Source organism: Vanacampus margaritifer, chromosome 13 (genome assembly GCF_051991255.1).
Source record: "Vanacampus margaritifer isolate UIUO_Vmar chromosome 13, RoL_Vmar_1.0, whole genome shotgun sequence".
Taxonomy (NCBI): domain Eukaryota; kingdom Metazoa; phylum Chordata; class Actinopteri; order Syngnathiformes; family Syngnathidae; genus Vanacampus; species Vanacampus margaritifer.
This window is the reverse complement of record NC_135444.1, coordinates 15,009,586-15,037,585: the sequence shown is the minus strand read 5'-3', so window position 1 is coordinate 15,037,585 and position 28,000 is coordinate 15,009,586. Positions and strand designations below refer to the sequence as shown.

The window sequence follows — 28,000 nt, the reverse complement described above, 5'->3', positions numbered from 1 at the left end:
TGTCTAAACGGGAGGAAAGAAATCGTTTCGTGTCGTCACTAGTTGGCGGGAAACATTTCCTTCCGGAAGCTCTTCTCTAGTACTTGAGCAATTTTCCCCTCTTCGTGTCATATACTTTGAGTATATGAAATTTCTTGTCGAAAATCTCCAAGTAAGTCTGTAAAAGATACGCATTAGTAACGAATTAACAGTAAAGGAGCGAGAAAGTGAACTCGTTAGCATTCATGAGTTGCTAACTCACGGTGCTAAAAGCTAGCATACGGAAGTTGCTTACTATGCTAACCTCGATTCTCACTAGGGAAAGGCCAACGATTGTTTTATTTTTTTTAACTAAGCTATGTGACGCCATTAGAAATAATTACGTTAATCCATGTAGTCAGATGCGGATTGTAAAACTGCATTCATGTATAGGAGAATTGAATATTTGAGATTTTGTCACTGGATTTGGCCTAGCTAGTATTTTAGCATGCTTTGCTCTTTCACTTAGCTAATGTCACACCTGACAATCGTCATACCCGCTAAAGCTAACACTTAGTTACATATATGGTACTATGTTAGTTTAGTTACATTATGCCCCCCGTCAATAAACAAAATTGTGTTCTGTTGTATTATAATTATCCCCTGACAATGAAGGTTATAAAATAACAGTATTATGTTTGCCTCTTTTTGCAGTCACCCTCCAGAGTTTAATGACATCTTGTGAGACAAAAGGTAAGAAAGGGTCATAAAAGCTCTTTACAACTATGGGGTAGATGCCACGGACTTTCGGGTTTCACACATCAGTGCCGTTGCTGGCCGCGTTCCATTACTCGCACCGATTCCCAGCTCTCGGAAATGCTTTGGACAACTGAGACAGACACATTACGCACTTGCACCCGTTGACGGGAACGCGAAACCAAGGGGCTCAAAGGGAGAAGCGCAAGTATTGGGACGTGGCCCACACGTCGCAAACGGGAACCGGAAACCAAGCTGATGTGTGGAAACCCGGATGTCGGAAGTTCCGCCTCCTCCGTGGCACAGACCCCATTGGCATGATGTAATGTCACAATCAACAGGGTACACTGGATTGACTGGTATGTGCCTTTAAGCAGTAAAAATAACATTTAAGTATATGTTGTGCAGTTACATTTGGTTGCAAAACATAGTTAAAGAAGTAGATTTTCCCAAAAGTATTAAGAAGGATTCGAACCGCACTTAAAAGTAGTTGTAAATAATAGATAAATAAAAGTACTAATTACACTATGCAACTCAAGTCGTAATCTTAGTTTAGTGTAGCCCCAACTCCCTTTTACTTCAGCAGAAGAACAGCGCCCTCTAGGTCCAGGTTGTGCCATTGCCTTCTCATAACACATGCATGGTGGACCATGGGACACGTGGTATTAAGTATGTGTCCTATGTGTTTTCTTAAATGGGCATTACAGCAGTGTGTCAAAATGCTCCCTCTTTGCCGCACAATGGCTGGCTTGCACTCATTCTGGGTGGTGTGCGTGTGTAGGTGGGTGGCAGGGTAGTGGCGCAACATAAAGTGCTTTGCATATTTGGACACGAGGAACACACTGCTACACGCTAATGTCTTCCCTGATAGCTCACCTGTTGGAGCTTGGCAGGTATTAGGTGCAGCGCGAACGGGGGCCAAGCCAGGGAATGCAAAGGGGCTCGCTGGCAGCCCCCGCCAATATGTACTGGAATCTGCCAAGGCTTGCTTTTGGGGTGGGACGCCATGACCTCAGGCAGTGGGATGAGTGGGTGCGACTTCTCACAACAGAGGAGGAAAGGAGCAGCGGTTAAAAAAGGGAGGACAACCTTATTTAACCTTAAACCACACGTGATCGCAGCCCACAGCGCCACAGGCTGACTTGAAAGCACGGCGCGGAGAGGTACGGGTTAATCATTTGTCTGATTGACTTTATGACTTTAGCAAGTGTCCACTTCGGAGACGCGCAGAGAAATTTCCACTTGACTTTTTCTGCTCAGCGGCGGGCGGGGTGGGGGAGGTTGGGCCGAGGTGGGTGTGAGGAGATGGAGGCTGTTTCTTTAAGAGCGAGGGCGAGTGAGGAGGAGAGAGAGAAAGGGAGGGACCTCTTTGCCCTCCAGAAACCAGGAAGGGAATTGAGTTGATCTGCTGCTGCTTGGTTAGCGCATACGGGGGCTTTAAGCCTGCACAACAGTGACAGAGGCTGGGAAAAGGGAGAGAGAGCCACAGAGAGAGAGAGTGCTCCGGAGAGGAGGAGAGCGGAGGGCTGCGCTAACCCCACAACAAGCAGCACCACGGCCATCGCAGGTGAGCTAAAAGGCAGCCTGCCATCCCCTCGCTGGCTGCCCTGGGCCTGTCAAGCAGAGGGGGGGAGCAGGGCTAGTGGAGGAGAGTGGGAGGAATGAAGGAAGAGGTGGTGGTGGTGGTGGTGTTAGAGGGGGCTGGCCTGAGAGGTGGGTCGCCTGTCAAGGTTCCTCTTTTTGGCACTACTTCCCTTGTACTGCTGGAGAATCTTAAAAGTTTACAGTTATGACTTTTCAGGCAGGTGGAAGCACTTACAGGAGGGGGGGCGGCGAGAGAGCGGGAACTGTTATGAATTAATAATCAAGTCAAAAGCAACTTTTTGTGACAGCGCGATGCACAGCATGCTCCGTTGTTATTATTTAGGTCAGGAGTTTGAGGTGTGTGTGAAATGTCATGCCATAATGAGCGCATGACAGAATCCGCCACTCACATTTGTCATTTTATTTGAATTCCATTTTTTTATAATTTTTTTTGTTGCCTCATGCCTCATCTGTACTTTAATACCTGGCAGCCCGCTAGCTACACACTCCAGTGTATAATTCAGCCCCAGAGTGCTTACGTTAAAACAGGCTCGGAGAGAGTGGGGGCGGGCGAGGACCGAGGGAGCTGGGGCTCGTAGTTCCATGCCGGGGCTGCGAAACAGGTCAAGCGGGTTGTTGGAACTCCGTCTCCCAGAGTGCCTTGCCCGTGGCAATCCAGGAAAAAGAGCAGCCGCCAGCCTATCCCGGCGAGGAGGTGTGGTGTGTGAGCGACTGCCGGGCCAATGAGAGGAGCCCATGCAGATCCCAGTTGTGGGCTGAAAATAGAGGGGGGTGGGGTAGTGATGGTTGCTGGAGGGGAAAGGGAGGGGGGCGGGGGGGTCTGTTTGTGTGGGATCAGGCAAGGGCTTGCCTATATGACGAGGGCCACTCGCAAGTTTCCTGTCTGGTGAAGCTCGAGCCCTGCCCAGAGACGCAGGCAGCGGATCTGGCCCACAGGCAGGCAGGGGAGGCAGAGCAGGGGGGGACACTTTACCTCCTATTTGGTAAGCACACCAAAAACACACACACACACACACACATTGTCTTGAGGAGTGAGTCAGGCAGGAGGGATGGAACCCACATCATGTTGCCAGTGAAGGAGTTCAGAGTTCTTGACCCACTTGCACATGAAGTAAGGGAAGGCAAATGGGTCAATGTGCTGCACAGCTCTGCTGCTTCTGTTCTCATGCAGCTTTTTTTTCTTTGAAGACACATTATTATGCCGTTCTCAAATAATAGTTATCTGGAAGAGTGAAGGAAGTTGCAAATGATGTGCAACTTAGTTAGGTAACTGGATTTGTCTAAGACAAAAAGCTCTATAAGTGTTGCATTTTGTTTTTATTTTTTTACTCGACTGTCACATACTCGAGCATCTTGCGCCAAGCTCACCTGCCTTACTTGTGGTTTTGAACGGCATGCCTCACATGGGAACAAGGCACACATTTGTTTGGCTCGACATACTCGTTGGACCCGTTTTGTTTTTTTTGTGGACACGAAGAGGGTACTTGAAGACGCCCAATTGCTTGGAAGCAGTGTGGTATGCTTCTCAGAAGGAAGCGTCAAGGACATTTATTTATTTATTTTATCGCCCAGAGCTCAATGTCAGGGCGTACAATAGATACCGCCATTGTGATTGTCCCGATTCTACCCTTTTATGCTACTTCTCAAGGTGGTGCTTTGGACCACACGGGCATATAGTTGGCTCAAGCAAATCCCACCAAGAGGTTAAATTAGGACGCCATATGTGTTGGTGCGCGTAAGTGTGCACGCACGCATGCATGTGTGTGCGTCTGTGTTACCAACAATAGATTCCAAGGGAATTGCAGGGGACTTCAGTGGCTGTGGGCTGGTCCAAGACACCACCCATCAATTTGGCGGTGAGGCTGAATACAGTTTGATATTCCTGTATGTTTGTGCCTCTACCACTATAGCCCGAAACGAGCAGCTTCCGACTGACTGCGAAGACAGGTTTTCCTGATGTCGCCGTGGCAGTTTGAAAACTTGAAGTTTTGCTTTTTTTGGACTCGATTGTACAGTACACGATAACACTCTGCTTCAATGTAAATCGTTATGATGTGAGATGGATTCCACCTGAATTTTTTTCAAGCTCTCATACAAGCTTCTTTTTCTGTTGCTTTCGCGACACGTAAATCAATGAAATTATACAGCGTTGAGCACATTGCGTTGCAGAATGCTGGTCAAACTCCAATTTAGACTTTTTCCAACAAGGATTAATGGAAATAAAAAATAATCCTTTTTGGCCATCATAAAACCTTTACACTAACAGTTCCAAAAATTTAATCAAACGAAATCCCACAAAGTGAAATGAAAATGTTACAGCTTGTAACACACTTTAATGTAAATATAATAAAATTCACATTTAACTTGATCAAAAATGTAATACACCCCAATCATTTCACCAATGTAATACAAAAAAATACAATCCTGACTGAAATTGTAATATTTTTACTGATAATTTCCAGTTGGGTCTTTTTTTTTCTCAAAACTGATGTCAAACTTGACAGCTAATGTAGTCCAAAGTTCTTAATTTTTATTTACATTCACAGAAAAAATTGGTGTGTTAAAATTTTAGTGTTAAATGTTTCAGAGTTGATTTCAACCCCCAGTGTAATTTTTAATAGTGTCTGGTTTAGAATGGAGGTCAGTATTGGAGTTATTTGACAGAGTTCATTCATTTATTGTTGAACCAACTCTATACAAAGTTAATCAAAATACGCACCGCACACTTGATTAGAACTGCTGTGCTGCAAAGACTTCTGCGATAAGATATAGTATATGATTAATTTACATTATAGGGTGCTACACAGTTACCTTTGCCTTTTGGGCAGAACCCAATGTCGGTGGGATACTAGCGCAACTTTGGAAGGCAACCAGCAATTGGATAATTAGATGTGTGACGGTGTCAGCATGTGATGTGACGTCTACAATTCTTAGCAGACAATTGCTTTCAACACAGCAGGAAAGGAGAAGTGAGTTGGCATTATGCCAGGCCAAGGCAGACTTCCTGGGTTCTCATGGCGGCAATATAACCCAAATTTCTAGTTGGAATGAACTGTAGTATAGTGCCTATACTGTAGTGCAGTCAAAATTACACTAGTAAATATTTGTCTAGAAAAACTTGAGCTGTAAACTGCTCAAATGAAAAACAAGTCAGTATGGCAGAATCTGAGCATGCCTTCTTGTGTCACTTGACAGGGTATTCTTACGCCGCGCACTGTCCGTAACCTCAAAAAATTGTATGTTGGGAATGTCATAAACCAAGGACCCACTGTTATAGTTACAAAAAGGCATACAATTACTAGGTCGCTTTGGTCTCCCCCATTCTGTGTATTTTGTACAGAAAAAAAGGCAGGGAAAAGAGTGAGGTTAGGTAGTGTGAAAAGTGCTAATTAAGCTTGTTAAATTTGAGGGTGTAAAAATGTCATTTCACAGATGCAGAACAAATTGTTTTCATTGTTTGCCCTTAACTCACCCAAGTGCTAAAAAAACAAAATAACCACTGTAAAATGGCAAATCAATATGAAACCCTTTGATATGAAGTTGGCAGCCAGCGTTGCTCTTGTTACTCTTCAAGGCATATTAATGACACCGTTTTGGTCAAATTCCAAATGATACGACCACATTTTTTCCTTTTTGAGGCAACCCTGCAAATGCAAAATGATGCGTGGTGGAGTCCTCTTGTTTTTTTGTTTTTTTTAAAGCTTCATACCAAGCTGAGTCATTTCTTTCCTGCTGCGTGTAAATTCATGCTAAGTCACAATCGAATAGCTTTAGCAGCCCCTTCCCTCACTGCAGTCTCACTTCTTTCCTTGTGTTTGGTTCCCCTGGTCAGCTGCTCGGTATAGCACGCCTTCCAGCCACACAGACCCCTCTCTGTTGTTTTCCTGTTGTTGTGCTCGTGTCTAGGGGCAGTAAAGGGGCTTCTTCTGTTCTCTTCTGGGACATTTATTATGGAGAGGGCAATGCAACCTGATCAAATTAGGGTGAGCAAGAGAGAAGTTTGGGATGTTTTTCAGGCTGGGGGTGAGGACAGACCTTGTTTTTTTAATGTTCATGGCGTGACGCAAAAACACGCATTCATTAAAGGCTCTCGTCATGCCCACTGCCCATTTGGATATTGCTAAAATAACTAGCACAGCGACCACAGCCGCCTTTTAATTAAGCAGAGCGGAGTGGTCGGGACGGCGACCATGTGACCGATGTGACACTGGTGATGTTGATTTAGGAGAGGAGATGGGTGGGTTGCGTTCGAGGTTGGCACGTCACGAGAGGACGGGCGGGGCTCTTAGCCGCTTTGCGTCCTCAGCGGAAGAGCAGGAGGAGAGAGGGAAGTGAGGTGATGCGTTGCTGCTGAGATGGAGCAACCACAGCCAAAGAGGGAGGCTCAGACAGTGGGGACAGAGGGATTGAGCAAGCAGAGAGCTGGTCATCTGATTACACAGCGGCTTCTATTACATGTCTGTTATAGGCTTGCAGGAAGAAGTCCTTCCCGCTTGGTCCGCGTGTGGCCTCGCTGGCCCGCCAACATTCTGCTGGACAGTCGCGTCCCCTTCTTAAAACACGTGTTTTGCTCACACTTCCTGGTTTGTAGCACGGCGGCGTCCAGCTTAAAGGAAGCGAGAGTGGTCTCAACACACAAACGCATAAAAAGAGCATTCTACGTTTATGTATGGCAAAGTTGTGGTTTTTATTACGCTGCAATCAATGTAACGGTCTCGTGGAACCTCTTTAAGTGGAACATAATCCGTTCATTGACGTTGGTTGACTTTTAATTTCTCATTTCAAAAAGGAAGAGTGATCATCTTACTTGAAGCATCTGGCATTCCCATAGAAAATGGTGTGAATTAATTGTTTCAGACTCAAACCAAATACATATTTTAGGTAACACTGTAACACCTTTTTTTATTTTTTTTATACAAGTGTAAAATGAAATTACAATAGATTACACAAATTTTATCTTGAAGAATATGAAGGTGGCTCACATCACAAATCGTTGGTGTCGTGGCGAAACCTTGTACCTTCACTTTTCAAGGAGACCCCAAAAATGGCAAGTTAATTCAACCAACTCAAAGAGAGGAGTAGGCCATTTTCAACACTTTAGATTGGAAATCATTTGTAAGAATAACACACACACACGTGAAATGACCAACAGTAGAGATATTTGAAGTAATATGATTTTTTTAACAAATTGTGACCACAGCCAAATACATCTAACTGGTTGTTTACATTCATAATTGTCATAAGAAGAAGTTAAGTGTATATAAGCAAGTGAACCAGGTAATATTAAAGATACTTTCACTTTGGTTAAAATGAGTGCTTCCTTCATTGTTGTGTAAATTCTCAACACTCCCTTCAGAGTTGTGGCGTCTTGTGAAGCCAACAAATAACCTTTGGATATAATCATATTCAAAATTACGTCATACTGACACGTAGTGGAGAAGGAACAGGACATTGTTTGCAGGGAAATTCTGTCACCTAATGATTTATAAGTACTGCTGGAATTAATTGGTATTGACTTGTGTTGCTTATATTGTACTGAGCAGTCAGATCATTGGTGAATATTTCAGTTATGGTCTTATGGTTATCACACCACTTTTTTTTTTAATCGCTACTAGCCTTTTATAAAAAAAAAAGAAAAAAAAGTGGAGTCAATCCTTTAGATGCTCATCTGGAGATTTGCTTGTCTTGCATGATAATGTATGATGATAGATTGAAGTCCAAGTTTGGTTTCACTTTCAAGGCGTGTTTTACCGGAACATCCTTGTTAAAATAGGACCGTTTTTCCACTGTGGATGATTCGGGCTCTAACTTTTGCACTGAGGATTTGGTCGCACAACATCAATCACGCTTCGGGAAACAAAATACGACAGTAATTTATTTCCCTCAAGCTTTCTTTTCCTTAAAGCTGGCGGATGTTCTTCTCCTGCTGCTTCTAGTCAAAGAGGGTAGCACGAAGAAGAACGTCTTCCGGGTAAGGAGTCAACACAAACTCCAACCGCATCCAATCAGCATCTCATGTTTGAAGTATTTTCATCTGTATTGCCTGACACAGAGCAGCCAGAGCGCTCTCCGGCATTCCAGTTTTGTGGCACAAGTCTGAATAACCGAATGTCCGCCTTTTGTGAGCATATTGGTCGCATTTGTGAGCATATCGGTCGATCCCTGAAATTACACAGTTATTAGCGATTGATTTAATTTGATCTTGATCTTTTTAGGATGTTTCAAATGAATAATTACATCAGCTTGAAATCATATTTTTTGTACTACACTTAAATATGACGTTTGACACTTGCTCAGGTGTCTACATAGTGTACTTGTTAGACTGTGCCGGTTTTGCATAAGGGAAAAATGACTTAATAACCCCTCTGCCTGCTTACTCAAATGAATCTTTGCCCCACCTGTGGGCGTTGAGCTTTCCTCTTATTGAAGCAGGTTTTACCAGCTACACGAACGAGATCTGAGTTTATCATTGACATCTGAGCCGGATTCCAAGGCCCTCCGTACTCTTTGCAGTTATGAGTGGTTGGGAGTTTAATAAGCGGGCCTCACCCACCACCACTTCACTCACTTTCTGCGTTCACCAGCACTTCCTGCTCGCTTGCGAGCGAACGCCTTGAGACTCAGAGCCACTTTCGCAACGTCAGTTTTATCAGCCGGCCACCCTCTTCCTGCTCGTCTCCCAATAAGACCAATCATATTTCCTCCCACGAGTCTCTTGGTATCCGCGGTCAGTTACTTCGCTGCTGTGGAACTTGTTCAAAATCTGCTTTTCCTAGAAACTGCCACCCCTTCCTCATTCCTAGTATCTTGTACTATCCCCCTTGTTGATTTGAACCAGGTGATTCCCTTACACTGCTGTTTCCTTGAAGTGTGTAGCCTATCAGTTCACTCGGGGCAGAGATAAGAAGTTTCATTTCTATTGACAATGTAGCCGAAGACTCCGGTCGAAAATAATGCGTGGGAGCATGAAAATTGATCTATTACAGTAAGTTACATGAAAAACCTCACTGTTGCGCGTTATTATTCACTTATGTCACTCATAAGCCTCTTTTGTCCCACAAATCTCAGAGCCGTAACAGCAGATGTGACATTTTATCAGCCTGTGCAGAGCCAATATATTTATACAGTATTTCAGCAACAGCTTCCAGTGCGATGAATGTAGAAAATGGCGTCAATTGTCTTTAAGAAATACTGCAAATTTGCAGTGTGAAAAAGCAACAGTGTACTTTTTCCACACAAATATAGTATCAAGCACTCAGGTAATTTGATGACATCACCCCGCGGACAACTGAGTGTCAGGTGTTGAACTTCACACCGTTTACACTAGAGTTGTCACAATAAATTTTAAATAATAAATAAATAAAACCTGCACCTACCTCGACACCTGTACCCAAAAATGCAGTGGCAAAAACGTTCAACATCCGGCAGTGTGAAGGCTCCGACAGTTAATAATAAGAAGAATTATAATAATAATAGCTTGGATTAATATATCGCCATTCACAAAACCTAAGGCCGCTTACACAAAGTAAACAAAGCACAGACCAGAGGAAACTAAACGATAAGGAGTTGTGTGAAACAAATAAGATTCACAATAATTCTTGGGAAAATCACTAAAGCACATGCCTCATGTTCACAAAAACCTTGGGGTCATTTCCTTTTTTCTTTTTTTTTTCTGGAGAGCTCAGTATTGTTCATTTGGTAATTTTACCGATTTAACATGTCATCGTCATTGCGCTCCTTTTATAATTTAAAAAAAAAAAAAAAATTAATTTTTATTTAGTATGTGGGTGAGTGTGTGTGTGCGTGCGTGTGAGTGTGTATTCATAAGTTCACCTAAAACCTATTAAAAATCCCATACTGTTCACCTAAACCGAATACTTCAGAATCCAGCTAGCCAGCTGAGGTTGTCAGGTGACCCGAGGAAGGATCAAAGAAAGGAAAGTGAAATCCAGCGCCGACCAGACATTCATTTCTTTAAAACTCAGTGCTGACTGTCTATCTCAAGCACATCAGAAGTTTCTCAGACTTAACATTTTGCCTCTTTGTTTGTAGCCATGATTGGTATTTATCAGCCAAAGACAGACTCTTGAATTCATAGCAATGGATATCTTTCATCTGTGTTTCACATCAGGTCCAATACGCCTAAAAGAAATCGCCATGTGACCGATGTGCAAATTTGGTTTGGGTCATAAATGCACAAGTAACTGTCGCCCATGAGACTATTTTTCGTTTCATGTCTGAAATCAAATGTAACTGGGAAGTGCAGCACGACAGCATGTGGAAAAAGGTTGAGTGACATGGCAAGGGGTTAGCACTCAACTTTCGAGCGGCGGTTTGACTTGCAAAGCAGGACCAAAGTTCTCACAGGCTGGACTAAAGATTGGGCCCTTCCCTGGAAACAAAGCTATACAGTAGGGATCCACACAGACGCTGCCCCGCTTTGTACCTGGCTTTGGGCTCCATGGCCCGAAAGCATGAATTAGTGATAGGGAATGTAGCAAGCCGCAAGGAGGTGCCGGGATCAGGTTGGTCGCCATTTGTTTCTTAGTCCACGTTAGGTCATCTGGGGACAAGTGGCTCCGGTATGCAGAGGAATCCCTCCATGCTTCTTTGGCTCTCACTTTATGTGCGCGTGCCCGTGCATGTGTGTGTTTTATCTCTTCTCAGCTCAGCGTCTTTACCCCCGCAAAGCCGCAACCCAGGGTCAGCTCCTGTATGTGCCGAGGATAACGTGTACACAAGCTTGCAGCCAAAGCCCGGTCTAGCGCAGGTGCTTGAAGTTAGGTCTGGATGGGCTCACGGAGATCACTTTCCACCTTCAGAGGACGTGACCGGAGGCCATGTGGGCTCTCTCTCTCTCTCTCTCTCTCTCTCTCTCTCTCTCTCTCTCTCTCTCACTCGTTCACCCTTGTATCCTGAGCCATCATCTCTCTTTTTTGTCTTTGTCCTCCGCTTCCTCCCTGTCGTCCTCTGCATATTCAGATGAGGCCTTCTCTAATACAATTTGCTCATGTCCTGTCAGACAGTCTTAATTTTTTTTGTAAGTCATTGACAGCGTTGGGAGACTCCAATGAGGGGATGCGCTGGTGTCATGGTATTTCCACACGCATCATCATATGACTTGTTTTTAACGAGCACGCCATCAGTGGACGCTTGCAATTCAGTCGCCCCTGAAATTGTGTAATTTATCATTTGACCAAAAGCACTGTCAAAAATTGGCCGTGAAGTTCAAGTTCAAACAGCCGTTGCGCATGATATCCTGCAAAGACCCCTATGCACCTCACGAGGGTTCACTTAAAAGGATTAACTCATTTCTCTGCTTGAGCTTTGGCCTTTTTGCCATAGAAAAGACTTGCGGGGTTGATCCTGGACTGAGGCCTTCCTATGTGGAGTTCATTCATATGTTCTCCCTGTGGTTGAATGAGTTTCTTTCTGTGTACTCCAAACGAATGTTCCCTGCGCTTAACAAACGACCAATCCAGGGTGTAACTCACCTTTTGCCCAATGTCAGCTTGGAGAGAGGGTCAAGCTCACCTGCGACCCCAACGAGGATGAACATTATGGATGTCAGGTTTAGGGGCACCTCAGGGAACTTTTTTTTGTGTGTGGCCATACTAGAATAATGTGTAGTTGCACATTCCCTACAGTAGGTGACAGTCATTGTTAGTGTGCGCAAAGTATTATCTCATCTGCAGAGATTAGTGCTGTCACTAATATTTTTTGAATCGAGTAATCCTTTGATTATTCAATTGATTAATCTGAATAATTAGAATTTTGCATTAAAGTGTATTACAAAAGCATTTTTTACCTGATTACTGTTTACGAACCAGTGATTGGTGTTTATTTCGTACTTCATATTCACCATTGTTTTCCAAATGCATGTTTCCAAAAAGTCTTATTTTTATTAAATGCAGAAGATAATCTTCTTTCATGAAGGGCTACAGAAATCTGTGAACAATTATTGTTGATATGCTGAAATCAGGATTGGGACAATTTGAAATAAATTAATTAATTAATTATTAAGTGGCTACTCGATTATTAAAATAGTTGTTGATTAATTTCCTACTTGTCGATTAATCGATGAATTTTGACAGCTCTAGCAGAGATGTACAGTACTTACAAAAATTGACAGGCAAATGATAGTATTTATAGCCGCGGCAGAGAGTTGGGCGGCGTAATGACAAATAATTGAGAAGCACAAATCCTTCTCTCCTGTTACACCTTCATCAAGTTCATTTTAATCTTGTGTAACAGTTAAGGATGTTAAAATGTTGCTTAAATTCACATGTGTCTTATGTGGCTTGTTTGATTGTGACAATTCCACTCTGATTATTTGTTTTCCATTTACTCCTAATGGGACAAAATATTTGCAAACTGCCTGATCAGCGTAGCAGAATGGATTGTGTTTACCCTTAGAGCTTCTGCTGTATTTTCATTTTATTATTACATTCATTGCACTATATGACCCTGCTTTTTTTTTTTTTTATGAGCATGCCACTATTTTAAGTATTGGGGTGTGTGCTCTTTGCTCCTGCTCCTTACTGTAAAAGGCTGATTTTGAAGGTGTGGAGGCGGATAGGCGTAGTAGGTAGAGAAGCGCAGGAGGGGAACGTGAGAGGTGAATGCAGGTGAGCATGTGTGAGGGAGGAAAGGCAGCCAGGTTAGGCAGGTTTGGTGATGGGTTTAGGGGGGGGGGGGGGGGGCTGCAGCGTGCGAGAGTACATACAAGTAGAAGCTAATCTTCTGCACAGTCGTTACAACGCTTGCTCGTATAGAGTCGAACCGCCCCCACCTCACCCCGTCTCACCCCCTGCTGCCTCTCCCTGGCAGATGGAGAGGGGAGGGTGGGCGGTGGATGTACGATACGTGTTTGTGCGTGTGTGTCTGCGTGTGCATTATTGATGCCTCTGTGATGGCACAGCGTTTGTGTGCGCGCACGGGAGTGTGTTGGTACAGGAATCGAGGTTGGTCCGTTCTCCCGAAACCCCCCGCCCACTGCGCAGGCTTCAGTCGATCATTTTAATCTCCCCCCCACACGTGAGCAAGGGGACAGCCTTTCCTGAAACTTGGCACACAGTGCAGGGTGGGGTAACCAGCTCAGACCGGATTGACAACCTCCCTTTTAATACTGTTCCCTCGCAGCTTGTTGCGTGTCCTCTTCCTGGTGGAGTTTTTCCACAGGGTCCACTGTGGCGATCTCGCCAACCCTCTCACTACTTCCTTCTACCTTGTTTTGTTTTTTGTTTTGACTCTCCCACCTCTCTTCCCTGGCTGCCGGCTGACAGCCCAGCACCCAGCATGCATTTTGATCCCCGCTGCGCTCTGCCTATCTGTCCTTCACGACCTCTTACAGGAGTACACACACACACACACACACACACATGCAGGTATAGGTGTTTACAAGGAGACACACCACCTGCACATATACAGGAAGTGCAGTATGTAGTACAAGTCCAAAACCCACTCATGGCGTTTAAGAAGGCCAAATGCTGCACTCGGCGTGAACAAATGCATTCATTTACTAAGCATGATCAGCGTTTCTGACAGGCCTGGATATGTGCCTTTTGTCTTGTAATTGTAGAAAAGGTTAATTATATTATTAGTAGGGATGGGTTAGTACCGATACCTGGCCGTATTTCAAGGTATCGGTACTCGCGATGGCCCTCTTGCGGACATTTTACGATCAGGAACTAGAAATGAGGATGGCAAATTGAGATGAGAATTACATGCCATTTTCAGGAAAATTCTATAATGGGATGTATACTACTCCTACTTAGTTGTTTTTGGGGAATACATTTTATTTATCAAAAAGTACTAGTGGTATTGATGCTTGGTATCGGTGACTTGAGTTGATTTCTCGTACTGCGTTGGTCTGAAAAAAACTCCATAGCATATTGCTGACCTCGGCCAAAACCTCACGTCATAATTTGGTTTAAAAAAAAAAATCTTCTTTAAAAAAAATCTATTATTGGTCCGTCCACACCTGTGGGTGTTAGTTTTACGATTAAATGACCAAGCCAAAGTGTTGAAAACGGCTTGCTCTGTTTGATTATGTAATTGTAATCGTTGAACAAACAATGACGTTTTTGGGGTCTCCTGAAAAGTGACTCTTTTGGAGGTACAAGGTTTCAGCCCAGTGCCATCGATATTATCCAGCATGATGATAGTTTGAGCTCTTGGAGTTTGTTTGATATTTGAGGCTGAATTTTTTGGTAGAACTCAACTTGACTGGGTTTTGATTTTGTCGTGACATAAAAATAATTGTTTCCCACGAGAACATCACATTATACATGCAGAATGTCTTGCTTCTTCTGTCTTGTTGCACTTTGTTGTTATGTTGTATGTTTTTAAGTACCGATAAATGTGTAGTTGTAAATACACTCGTGGAGGAGGGGCCTTTTGTGCTGTGTGACACGGTTATGATGCCATGAGTCTTTGATCTGCTTCTTTTTTTTTCTCTCTCTAAGCAAAGATTTGTAAAAACAACACTTTGATATACACGTAGTGGAGACGCTTTTCTGTTGGCAGTTCTTTTCCTGTATGACAGAAGTTTACTGAGTTTTGACTTTGGTTCTGACTGAGGCCATAACTTCCTAGTATGGACTTTTATAATTGTTTTCATGTTCTGGTGTAAGCTCAGTACATTTTTGCCGGCGTTTACTTGACTAGGCAAGGTAGACGTCAGATCATCATCTTTGATTAATGCCATAAACGGACGAATAGTACAGTTAATTGTTCTAATTCGTTTTGCTGTATTTGCTTGATGTTAAGAATGTTAATCAACATATTTGTTTTGATCAACTTTGCTTTGAAGTTTCCTGTATTGTTATTAATGTGCCTGTTTTCTGTCTTTTCCCTGTCAGACAGGCAGACAGACGGACGGCAGGACGGATACACGGGTGGGGGCTGTGCTAGGCGGCTCGGCGGCAGGCTGGTGGAAGATGTCGTCCGGAGCCGGCGGGAGGGGGGGAAGGCGGCTCAGGGGGACGGCGGGCGGCGGAGGCCGAGGAGTTGCCGGAGAGGCCGAAGAGGGCCCCGTGGGGATCCCCTTCCCCGAGCACAGCGCGGACATCCTGGGCAACCTCAACAAGCAGCGGCTGAGCGGCCTGCTCTGCGACGTGCTGCTGATCACGCAGGATCGGGAGTTCCCAGCTCACCGCTCCGTCCTGGCGTCCTGCAGCTCCTACTTCCACAAGCTATTCACTTCGGGAGCGGCCGCCGACCAACGCAACGTCTACAACATCGACTTTGTGGCGGCGGAGGCGCTCGGAGCGCTGCTGGACTTTGCCTACACGGCCACGCTGACCGTCAGCCACAGCAGCGTGGCTGACATCCTTGCAGCTGCACGCCTCCTCGAGATCCCACCCGTTCAGGACGTCTGTACACACCTGCTGGACACCAAAGTGCTCTCCCCGCCGGTATGACACCATTCTATAATGACATGTTTGCATTGAAAAGAGAAACGTTTAGCTTAAAAGACGGAAAAACAGTAACATGTCCAATGGCAATAATGAGGCCACTAACAAGTTCAAGTAGACTTGGTCAACTGTAATGCATGTAGACTATTATTTTTACTACTATATATTTTGAATTGTATTAACAAATTTAATAATTTTTCTATATTTTGATTAGGTAAAAAAAAAAAGCAATAAATTGATCAAATTATTTCGTGATAGACTTTTTAGCCATATCGTCTATGCTGATGTCATTACCTGTCATAATGTAGTATAGCATAGCACACTGTTATATGAGATGTCCGGCTTTTCCGGAACGTATTCTATTTTGAATAAGAATGTAGCATAAAATGTGGAAAAAGTGAAGCGCTGTGAATACTTGAAATACTGAAAATCCTTCAATCCAAGGCACATCAACAAAAATACCTTATTTCTATATTCTTGTCCACTGGTTCCGCGCAATTATACATTGTTAGATAACCACAAAAATATGAAGCTGCGTATCATTTCATCGTTTTAATTTTTTTCTGAGAGCAACCATCCATGTGAGGAGTTTCTGCGGATCCTCAAAAATTCTTAAAAGCCATTGAATCTAAGAACAGGGCCTTAATTGGCATTGGAACGCCTTAATCCTTCAAAACCCTATAACAATTTAAACGCATAATATGATTTTAATATGGTGAATAGTCTCAAATTAAAAAAAAATAACATTCTAAAAATAATAATTTACCAAATTACTCTTGTGTTTAATCACAATAGCAGAACCAACAACACAGTGATGGGGTTTTCGGTTATCGTTTATGTACTGCAGCAGCTTAGGATGACGTGGGACTTTGGGAGCATTGTCAAATTGGTCTTAAATTTAAGTCCAAATGGAATTAAAAAAAAGTCTTGTATGTGCCTTAAGATGTAAGAACACTGCATACTACAGTTATGAGCAGTTTTTCATTTATGGTGGTTAGAAACACCCTCCATTGTTTTTTGTCTTGGCAGTGGTAAAATTAAAATCAGTAATCAATTTCAAAGAGTAGTAATAATAATTTCACAATCAAACCGATCATTCATGTGAAACAGAAATGGAGTTAGACAATATAAGCTGCTGTCTGTATGTCGTCAAACCAGAATAACCGTTTACCATGAAGGTGTGTGGTCCTCGTGACTCCCCTTCATTAAGTTGTGTAGTCAGGCCCGTCAAGCTCCGATCAAGGCCGTTATCAGTGGCTCTCACCATGCCAAACACACCCACGGCCTTGGGTTTAGTTCAACGCTTACTCATGCTGAGCCAATTGCTTGTGCGGAGGAACAGCACGCTGTTGTTTTTTTTCAGACATCATATCACAGTTGCACGTCCACATAATCAAGCATAGAGACGGGCGATTGGCTCATGTCTTTCGATGTTATCATCTAACAATCACAGCAGCGCTTCCCGGGCAATCGTGTAGGCCAAGACCTTAGTGAATTAACTGAGGTCAATGCAGTTTACGACTCTACGCAGCCTATAAAAACCTTTAACACCTTTCGTAGAGAAGACCAGTGAAATTAATGATAGTCAGATGTGATGGTATATATTTCAATACATACACGTATAATATCACAGCAGGTCTCGGTCCCGTGCTCATAGCGGAGGATTACTGTAGACAAGTGGTCCCTCTACTGTGGCTCCCTGTGGACCCCCGATTATTTTTGGGGGGGTAGAAATTCCCCCCCATTTTTTTTTTTTTTTTTTACATTTATTTGTATTTTTAGATACAATCTTCTTTAATTGAAGTAATGATGAAATAAAAACATAAATAATTATATAATTAGATAATATTTTTTTTAATTGTCGAAAAAAAGAAACTTAAGGTAGATGGAAACGTTTTTTTTCAAATACCTAAAAATGTCAAAAGGTGACCATAAAATGTCCAAAAGGAAGATGAAAAGCAGAACATAAAATTTTCAAAAATGTCAGAGAAGTAGAAAGAAGAAAAGTAACCATAAAATAAAACGTCCAGAAATGGAAGAAAAAAATCCTGAAAATTACCATAAAATGTCCACAAAATTGCCAAAAATGTCAAAAAAGAGCCATTGGATGTCCAAAAAAGGAGAGGCAGAAAATTACCATAATATGGCCATAAAATTGCCAGAAATATCACAAATTTGACAGAAGAGCCCAAAAGTCTAAAAATGTATGCTGCAGCTCTCATTAGCTCTAGGGACCTCAGTACATTAGGATTTGATTTGGTTCTTTATTGCACATTTAACTAATCACAAAGAAAACACATTACAAGTCTAAAATATAAATTGAAGTAAAAAAGAAAACAACATTAGACTAACCCTGACAGTTTTGTTCATCGCAATGTTCAAATGCTTTGCGACTCTAGACAGATTTTTGATTATTCATTTGGCCTAAAAGGGCCCTTATGAAAAAAGGTTGCTGACCCCTGCTCTGGACTGAGTTTTCTGGTAAATGAATTGGCAAATACTATGCACTGCTTTTTATACAGCGCTTTTCGAGCATACATACAGCTTAAATCTCTCTCTCTCTTTCTTGATGCTTGTCCAGGCGGGCAGTGAGCAACGAAACGAGGATGAGGAGAGGGGCAGAGGAGGAGGCGAGCAGGGGAACCAGGCGCTGGCCCGGGAGTTCCTGGAGTACTTTCAGAGAGGGGCGCACTGGAGCAGCAGCTGCAGCACGCCGGAGCTCAGGGACCTGCCCACACACCTGCACTTTAACCACGGCAACGGTGGGACCCCCAGCAACGGAGCACCCGGTGTCCCCGGTGAGTACTACTCCCCCCTGGCCCTCGCTTTGGTCCAGGCCCCGATCCATGAGCCGGAAGAGGAAGAAGACGAGGAAGAGGACGACGAGGACGGGGAAGCGGCGCAGGGCAATGGAATAAGCCTCGGGTCATTTTACTGCCCACCCTCCCAGAACGGGAACTTCTACCTCCCCCCCGAGGCTCGGCCGGAGCACGACGCGCTGGAGACGGAAGATGGCACCCTACAGCGGATGGCGAGGGAAAGGGGCTCGGCCAGTGCCCTCTTGCAGCAGATGATGGACTCCATCGAGAGGCAGAAGCAGCGCGGTGCGGCCGGGGAGGAGCCGGATGATGGCGATGACCCCGATATGGAATTTTACTACAATTACTTTAACAGCACTCAGCTTGAGGACACGCCTTCTGCCGCCATGACGACAGGTGTTCCGCCGGTGTGGTTGTCGCGGAGCAACACCGGCCACGACAGAGTCGGCGGAGGGGAGAGGGGGGTCGGCGAGAGGGGCGGCGGGGAGAGGAAGATGCGCTCGAAGGCCTTTCAGAAGTGCCCCATATGCTCCAAGGTCATCCAAGGAGCGGGCAAGCTACCCCGCCACATCCGAACACACACGGGGGAGAAACCCTACGAGTGCGCCATCTGCAAAGTGCGCTTTACCAGGTAAGCCCAATTAATGAAGCCACTGCAGCGTGTCACGTGTACTAACACTTTTGGACTTGGCAGAGCACCCAGCAAGTGGGATGCGTCTGCAAAGTCAAGAGTAGGAGATTTAGGCTTTGCATTAAGGGGCCAACGCAGTGTTTATTTTTATATCGCTTAGCATCTAGAGATACTCCAGCTCCAACATGGTGATAAAAGTGGCTTTTATTGTGGTGTTCTCCAAAGCAAAGTCCTGGTCTTCTAGCGCAGGGGTCCTATAAAAGAAGGCTGTGCCTGGTCGCCGTTATCTAGTGGAGGGCTGCTATAAAGTTGTGATACAGAAGGGGGGTTACAAGCCCTGGCTTGAGCTGTGTGTGCTTCAGAGCTGCCATTTGAACTTTTGATCTCTGCCTGTGTTGATTATTGCCCACAGCAGAGTTGTTATACGCCCCCACTCTCCTCTTGCTTTGTCGCTCCTTTACCTCTCTAATGAAATCTGACTTATGCCACTCAGATAAATGCGACCAGAGTTTAGCAAGACACTTTGAGTGATTTCCCTGTATTAAGGAGGCCGTCTTTTCCTTGAAATCCCTCCTGTAATTAATCAATCAGAGCACTCGTGCTCGGAATAGAATGCAGTGGGCCTCAAATAACTTCAACTTTTGTTGGCAGGCGAGGTAGGGGAGCCCAACGTGAACTGAATTTGCCTCCTGGTTAAATTCGACCGGCAGTGGGAAGTGGGCTATTTGTAATCTTAATCCTGTTTGATCAGGGTTAGGAGTGCCGCACACATGGTAATAAATCACCCCTGTCCTTAAAATAATTCAGCTCCGTCAGTGCTGGTGTTAACAAATGTTTGTGCACCGCTAAGATTTAGACTACAGTTTGCGCAAATGGTTGGACCCTTGTTTAGTATAAGAGCTAATCCATTTAAATTCTTTATGTTGCCAATTGGGGGAGGGAGATGCAAGAGCCCGATGAAGGTGGCCTGATAAAGTTTAGTTGAAGCTGGCGTGTGACCTGAACTGGCGATGCCTGTGTGTAAAGGAATTCCACGATGACAGGAGATAGGTAGGAATTTAAAAACGCTCAACACCTTCCATGTTGTGTTTGTACGCCATTGTCGCCAAAGATGTCATTCAATTGTCTGGCAGGGGAATTCTGCATTCACAGTACAGTACACAACAATTTACAAAAGACATTAGCATCATCACATGACACAGGAAGACACAGTTCGCACACTCCCAACTCTTTTTCATTTGATGGTAGAATACTTCATACTACTTAGTGTTACATATAGATATTTATTATCATAACTTTAAGTAGTAGGATAGCGGTGGACTTTGGCGCATTCCGTTTTAATGTACAAATATGTTTTTTGTTGCTGCCGTAGAAAATCCATCTGAGGACCCCCTGTATTGTACGATACTGTATTTCGCTTTGCTGGGTTCTGTATAAAAGGCAAAAGCAGATAAATGTCCTGTTCTGGCAGTGATGTGCCATTTTTCTTCCAAGAGTGTTTTTGAGTCTTACTAACATACTACTAATAGTGTTTTTTGGTTCACTTCATTATCCCAAGACGTTTAAGAATGTTAGCATTAACTATCCTAACCCTAACCCTGCAAGCAAGGAAAATGTAATTTCCTTGGAAAAATTTGTTAGGAATGATTTTTTTTTCTACATTCAAATAAAAATACAGGTTGTGGGGAGGATTTAATTAGGATGCAAAATTTTCTTGAATTGACACTAGTGCTAATTGTGAAAACAAATCTCAAAATCAAATTTTTTTTTGTTTGTGTGTGTGTGTGTGTTTTTTAATGATATCAGACAATCTTGAGTGTTGCTTTCCTCCCAGAAAAGTTAAGAAGGAACCATAAAAAAAAGTGCCAGGTAACACAGTGAACGTTGAGCTTTATTGTCGGGCTACAGTTGTGCTCTTGAGTGCAATTACACAGATAAAGATGCAGACTTTATGGTTTCGCTTCAGTCAACCTTGTTGACCTCACAATGGCGGCGGCGGGGGGGACCATTGGAACGTGAATGTTGGGCCATTAAACAGAAAATAAAACCAATCACAGTGTATTTAGCTGACCTTGTAAGAATTGATGTGTTTTGATGTTTCTCAAATTGATTGTATTAGTGTTTATTCTTGATGCCCCCTTTTTTTTTTTTTAATCACACCCTCCTTTCTTCTTTCCAGGCAGGACAAGCTCAAGGTTCACATGCGGAAGCATACGGGAGAGAAGCCTTACCTTTGTACGCAATGCGGGGCCGCCTTTGCGCACAACTACGACCTGAAGAACCACATGCGCGTTCACACCGGCCTGCGCCCCTACCAGTGCACCAGCTGCTTTAAGACTTTTGTACGCTCAGACCACCTGCACCGCCACCTCAAGAAGGACGGCTGCAACGGCATCCCGTCCCGCCGGGGCCGAAAGCCGCGGGCGCGGGAACCCGGGCTGGATGCCCCCGTGGGCCTGCTGAGCCCCGGCTCAGACACCGGCCTGGAGCCTCACATCATCAAGTCACGGCAGCTCTCGGAAGCTCTCAAGTTTGAGGTGGAGGGGGCCCACGCACACAGCCCACAACTAGCAGGAGGGGGCGGACCCTGAGACAAACTTTTAAGAAATTGACGGACGCCTGTCTACACAGAGGAGGAAAAAGACGGACTTCAAAGAACACATATATTTAAAAAACAAAACAAAAAAAACTTAACTATGGCTCTATAAACCAAATCAGGGTGTCACCAAAATTTTAATCATAACATTTCTTTCTCCTTTTACTTTGGGAAACAAAGTAGACGTGAAAGCACTTGAGTCGGTGTTAAGAGCAAAGAACGCTTCAAATCACGAACCCGCGACGTCCACTTTCTGGGCCATTTCTTTCTTATCAATAATAATAGGGGGTTTTATACATTGGCATAATGTATAAAGGACACTAAGAAACTATGCAGTTGATTTTAGGTTTTTATTATCTGGCGAGCTCTGAGCAAAGGTGTCTGAAGCTCCTTCCGGCTGCCGTACGGGTGAAGCGAGGACAAATCTTTCCCAGAGAAAACAGCTCTTTTTTTTTTTTTTTCTTTTGCAGTCTAGAGATGTACAGTTACCATAGAAACAACGTTGCCATAATATGGCATATGCAAGGAAAACTCACCACACTTGTGATGCAACAGCTCGCTCGCTCGCTCGCTCTCTCTCGCTCTCCAAATGTTCCAGAAAGAGTCATAGACAAGGGTTTGATTGAAGTGTTACTTACTCGATAACAAAAATGAGAATCTATCGTTTGTCTTAGCGAATGAGTCAAATCCACGTCGGTGGGGGCTCAAAAGCATTGCAGGACGAGGGAGTACGAGGTTCGGTGTTTTGAAAACGCTACCACTGCCCTCACACCCCTGCAATTTAAGTTTTCCTGTCTTCATTTTATGTTTGTTCCTTTTATGAGTTGACTGGCTACTTGACACTTTATAATTGTATACTTGTATATACAGCATGGGCCGACATGACATCCCTGTTAACCGCTTCTCCTGGTGGGCTGGATGTCGTATGTCTCACAACGTTGGCAAACAAACCCGTATGAATGTTTGTTGAGCGATAGCGTGGAGTCACCTGAGGAGGGAAAAGAAACACTTGACCATTCCTGCCTACAAAACAAGATGACCAATTGAAAGGATTGAATGTGCTTCGCTTTGTGCAGTGTGTCCTTGTGTGACAAGGCGCAGGTTTAAGGAACGACAGGGAGCCTAAATGAGAATGAAGAGAAAAGATGAGCACCTTTTTTTTTCTATGTTTGTACACTTAAACTAAAGACATATAATAGAAAGAGGGATATGGGGGTATAGTTTAAGAAAGATGTTTGTTTTTTCTTGCTTAAATAGCTTTTGTTTTTCGGGACCTGACAACCTAGACGATATAGAGAGCGGTTAAATACCTGTCCGAGTCAGGAGGCCAAATAGGCGTGCAGCTGCAGCTGGTTCACAGGAGGAAAGGAGGAAAGGAGAAGGGGGGGGGGGGATCTCGCCATGTTTGATGCATTCCAAAAAAATAATCTCCCCCAGCTCAGCCACGTTTCCATGCAGGAGGTGGGTGGGGGATCAGATCACGCCTCCCTCTCCCTCTCCCCTCCAGCCCCCTGTGGACCTCTAATGCCCTTAAGGGATATGATTATAATAGAGCCTGGTGTTACCGTGGGTGCATGCGCGTGTGTGTGTGTGCGTGGCAGCCAGGGTCCCTCTGGCCACATCATCAGCGTGTGAGTCAGCCCCGGCCTGTTCAAACATGCACCTTGAGCTGCCAGCCTCAGCGCACTTCCCTGTCTCTCCTGAAAGTCACGTTTCCACCAAGCAGTTTAAGTACACTCTGGATCGGTAATGCCGGCCATCTTTGGGTTTCCACTGCGCAGTGTAAGTGGCGATATGATCCGGAAATGCACAACGCAAATAGACTAAATTCATCTTTGTGTATTCTTACAGGTGATCGATCACCCAACAATTGTCTCTCGGCCAATCAGCAAACAGCAGTGGCTTAAGATCCATTCGCCAAAGCGAACTGTGTTTCCTACATTGAGGTACCGAACTAAACCGAATTGTACTGCTTGGTGGAAACGAGCCCAAGACATCAAAAATGAATGGTCGTATTCCATAGTTGGCCATTTTGAATTAGGGATGGGCATTTGAATAGATTGCTTGATTGGGTATGGGAAAAATTAGCTATTGATTCTTTCTTTTGTTAAACATTTTTTAATGGATGGGAAAAATCCGACCTTTACACCACAAACTAGTTGAGCCTGAATCAACAGTACAGTGCAACACTCCATTTTGACACATTTGTAAATGCCAAGCAATTTTTATGCCCATCCCTACTTTGGAATATCCCCAAAACGTTCCTCACCGAGGGCCCCTCCCTGCCCAATACAACATCTCTGCTGTACTCCTCCTGTCCTTCATTGCACCTTAATCAGAACGAGCACTTTTTCTTTTTTTTTTTTACAACGCAAGGGCACTTTTGTCAACAAAACGGGTACTTTTGAGGAGAAAAAAAGTTGCAAATGAGATCGGCTCTTTCTTCTCTTTGTGGTGGTAAATAAAGGCCCTTTTGCTTTGGTTTTCAGGTCTGACGACAAGCTGCCAAACACGCAAAAAAAAAAAGTGTAGTTCTCTAGAAAAAAAAGGCCTGGTAAAAGATAAATTAATATAACTGATTGCACTTGAAGTTAGCCGTTAGCGAGCTGTCTAAATGTCTTAAAGTAGAGGGGAGAGCGTTGTGTGTTTTTACTGTCCGGCGGACTGGAGGGTCTCGGGACAAGCTTGTGTAAACAAACGTTGCCCCAGCTGTTCCCCGGCTGCCCTCCTAAGCGTGCGGTGATAACGGGCCCCAATGTTGTAAAACACCTCATCGGACAGTCGCTTGTTTACTTCACAGCTCTCTTGGCGCACATTTGCATAAATCTTGGTTTACCCTCGCTGGTCATTGTCGGCGGCTGTCCGGGCCTTGAGAGTGTACTTTTATTTATTTTTCTTGAGTCCCCCATTCTCGTAAAAAACAGAGAGAAAAAACAATCTGTATTGTCTTGGGTAGTATGGACCCTAAAGCAGTTTTGTTCCTTAACTCATTCAGTGCCGTTGACGGCTATAGACGTCAAAAATCATTTTTTAACTGGGCTGGCAATGAATGAGTTTGAGCCATCTAAACCTGTGTATATTTGGACCTAAATATTTACTGTACAGTCTTACTGTTAGGGTGCTTTCACACTTAATCCTTCCAAGTTTTTTTTTTTAATCCGAATTGTAATCCATTTTCCTTGGTCAGGTGTAAACAGCCATTGAACTTGGTTGTGGACCTAATCAACCAGCCCGAGTAGTTTTGAATAAACTCCAATGTACTTTGGCTATGGGGAGAAATCAAAACAGGCAATCAGGTTCACCCCTAAATTAAATTGACCAATTTTACTACATCATAAATTGATACGGAACAAGCAAATTATGGGTGTGAAAGCATCCTGATTCTATTGTCCCCTCATTGGTCAATGTAAAACCGCTTCAATACTGGGCTGGTGCCTGTGCTGGTTCAGAACCGGCCAGCCTGAAGGCAAAATGTTGTCGTAGGCGAGCACCGGCGCCTGCGCTGTGTGAAAGTGGTGTCATTTGTCCAATGACAAGAATCACAGGTTTAAGGATGTCAAGTATTTTCTGACTTTGCTTGAAGTTGTTAGGCTCCTGAGTGTGGGTGATGTTTAACGGGCCTTCAGTGCCAGGAGGGCGGGGCTAAACTGGTGCCTGGGTCGGTCGGGGGGTGGGGGTGGGGGGGTCTTGTATTTTGGATTTCAAGCCTGATAGCACTGGAAGCGGTGCTTTAGTTGAGCGTAGCGCGAACGTTTGCACTAATTGTCTAATGTTCTTGTCCTGCTGGTGGGAGACGACCTCAGAAAGTCGGTCCTGCCCAATAGAAGTAATCATGTATAGTATATATGTAATGTATACATCCAACATTGACTAATACCAAAGGAGAACAAAGATAAGATCTTTTAAGATGTACCAATGGAATTGTTGTATGATGAGAGTTTGAAACTCCACCGAATCCAATTTGGGTGCTTTTGTTTTGGGAATGACTCCAAATTGGAAATATTTGGGCCTGCTCTAAAAGGGCGTACAGTGTACAAAGAAATAGAACACGTTTTCAGTCCAACTGATGAATTATTAATCACTCAATTTCACTTTTTATTCAATGATAACAAACGAGTTTATTCGTTCCATCGGTCTGAGATGGTTTTGCAGCGGAGCGCCGGCTCACAGCCACTAGGTGAGCTACATCTTGCATTTGACCACAACACCTTGGTTGTGTTTTTTTTTTTTCCCTCTGCCCCGTGTTTTCTGACCAAACTCTACGAGCTGATGCTAATCGTGCGGATGTTTAAGCTTTACTTGAATTAATTTATTGTTTTTATTCTTACTTTGTTTGTGGCTAAACTCGAGCGTTCTGCAGCCAGTGCGTCGTCTGATGTTTGACAGTTTTTTTCCAAATGGACCTTGACTTCTTTTTCAAAGACTTTTTGCTGAATATATCTGAGAAAGCCATAAAACGACCAACAAGCATGATAACGTTTTTCTTTTAAAGGCGAGATGAGGTGACTGTTTTATGGCGACAAACACCAGGAGGGGCTGGCTCAGGGGCGACGGCTTTTTGCTTTGCAATTGAGCTTTCATAGCTGATTGGTATTTGAGTTTTCACATCTCTTTATGTTAGGGAGTTGTGCTCTCTCTCAGGTGGGCTGCCATTGCCCATAGTTCTTACGACATGATGGGCCATCATCAGGCTCTACAAAGGGGGTCCGGCTCCCAGGTCTTGACATTGTGGGGCAGACCAGAAAGGACCTGTTAGCAAGTCTTTCAGTTCTTCGGACATTGGGCCATCCAGTCTTAACGAAAGTGCGGACCATTTGTACCTCCTGGCTAGCATAAAAATGTTGGAGGAAGAGAGCCATTACGGGTTTGGGTGGGTCGTAACGTTTTGGCCATAAACGTCCAGAAAATGATGCAGAATGTTGCGGGTCTCCTTTTGCCTCTTTTGCAAGTACTTCTCAGGTGGAAACGAACACTGCTATGCATTAGCTTTCCGTGTTACCGTGCGTCATCACATGCTCTATATGTCGCCTCGCTAGTTAGCAGACACAAGGAAAGGAGAGCTGGGCTCGATTTCGTACCTTGTGTGGGAGGGAGCCATCTCATCAGTCTCAGTTTTGAAGAGTAGCACCAAGTAGTGGAGCGCTGCGTCACGCAGCCACTTAAAAGCAAAACATTCCATAACTTCATACTGTGATTCCCCCTTTTCATATTCCGCACACGTGACGACTTAGCTTTTGTTTGTGTCTTCCTCTCAGCTTCTGCGATTGTATTAACGTTAGCACTTTTGCGATAAAAGGTCATCATCCATTTTGTGTTTTGATGATGTCCTCGTGATGCTATTTCAATTCCCGCCGTGAGAAAATTAACACTTGAATTGTACCGTGGAAGATGGACCGCCATATTGGATGCCCTTCGCTTGCTCGCTTGCTTGCTTTGCTTATCAAGGAGAAACGTGATTGGTTCTCTTTTCGGGAGACTTTTTCCAAACTGTGCTGAATGTCACGTGTAGTACAGGGGTGGGCAACCTCCGGCCTGCCAGAGCATTTGATGCAGCCTCAGTCTTTAGGAAAAAGTTGCCTACCCCTTGGTGAATAGTACAAGGCTGGATCAGGTATCCATCTTGAGCACTTTTTTTTTTCTCAAATCAGCACAATGTTATTGCAGTGGGAAAAGAAAGGTATTGATCAGAACACAACCTGGGAGATTAATATAGACAGTAGGCTACTATTTATTTTGAGCATCATTAAAGTTTCTGAAGTGGCCAATTAAGTGTCACGTTTCCCAACAGTCAAACTGGGATGTTAAATTGTAAACACGAGTCACGTCAGGCACCAAAATACATGACCACGCAATATCTGAATCAAAAATGGAGATGATAAAGAATATTTTAAAAAATGAGTTGGTTGTTTCAGGTGACGACATGTAGTTTGTTTGCTTGAAGTGACTCTTGTTTCTTTAGTTCGCTCCACTTGTTTATGAAGCTGCAAGCAGGTGAATCATTTTGGGGAGAATTTGCACTTTCTGGTGATGAAAATAAAAGTGTATATGAGACCACTACATCCACCCAGTCGAAAATCGTGTAATTTCATGTTGTCTTTTTTTTCTTTTTCTTTTTTTTCTTTTTTAAATATATCCAAAAATGTCTGGCATCTGGTTGTCTGGTTTAAAGAATATACAAATCTTTCTATTAAAAAGAAAAACAATGGTTGCAAAAGTT

At 43.9% G+C, this 28,000-nt stretch overlaps 1 protein-coding gene across 6 annotated transcripts; it reads left to right on the top strand.

Moving 5' to 3' along the window:
* The first annotated feature begins 26 nt into the window (after positions 1-26).
* On the top strand, positions 27-28,000 carry zbtb7a (zinc finger and BTB domain containing 7a). Of its 6 annotated transcripts, XM_077585159.1 has the most exons (5): positions 27-151; positions 673-711; positions 15,183-15,737; positions 18,319-19,187; positions 21,367-28,000. In XM_077585159.1, the coding sequence occupies exons 3-5, from the start codon at positions 15,261-15,263 to the stop codon at positions 21,776-21,778; spliced, it is 1,758 nt and encodes a 585-aa protein (XP_077441285.1). In that variant the 5' UTR covers positions 27-151; positions 673-711; positions 15,183-15,260; the 3' UTR covers positions 21,779-28,000. The 6 variants fall into 6 exon arrangements, with proteins under 6 accessions (XP_077441285.1, XP_077441288.1, XP_077441284.1 ...); XM_077585162.1 differs by lacking the exons at positions 27-151; positions 673-711 and adding an exon at positions 2,091-2,281 and having other exon boundaries at positions 15,187-15,737; XM_077585158.1 differs by lacking the exons at positions 27-151; positions 673-711 and adding an exon at positions 2,091-2,281.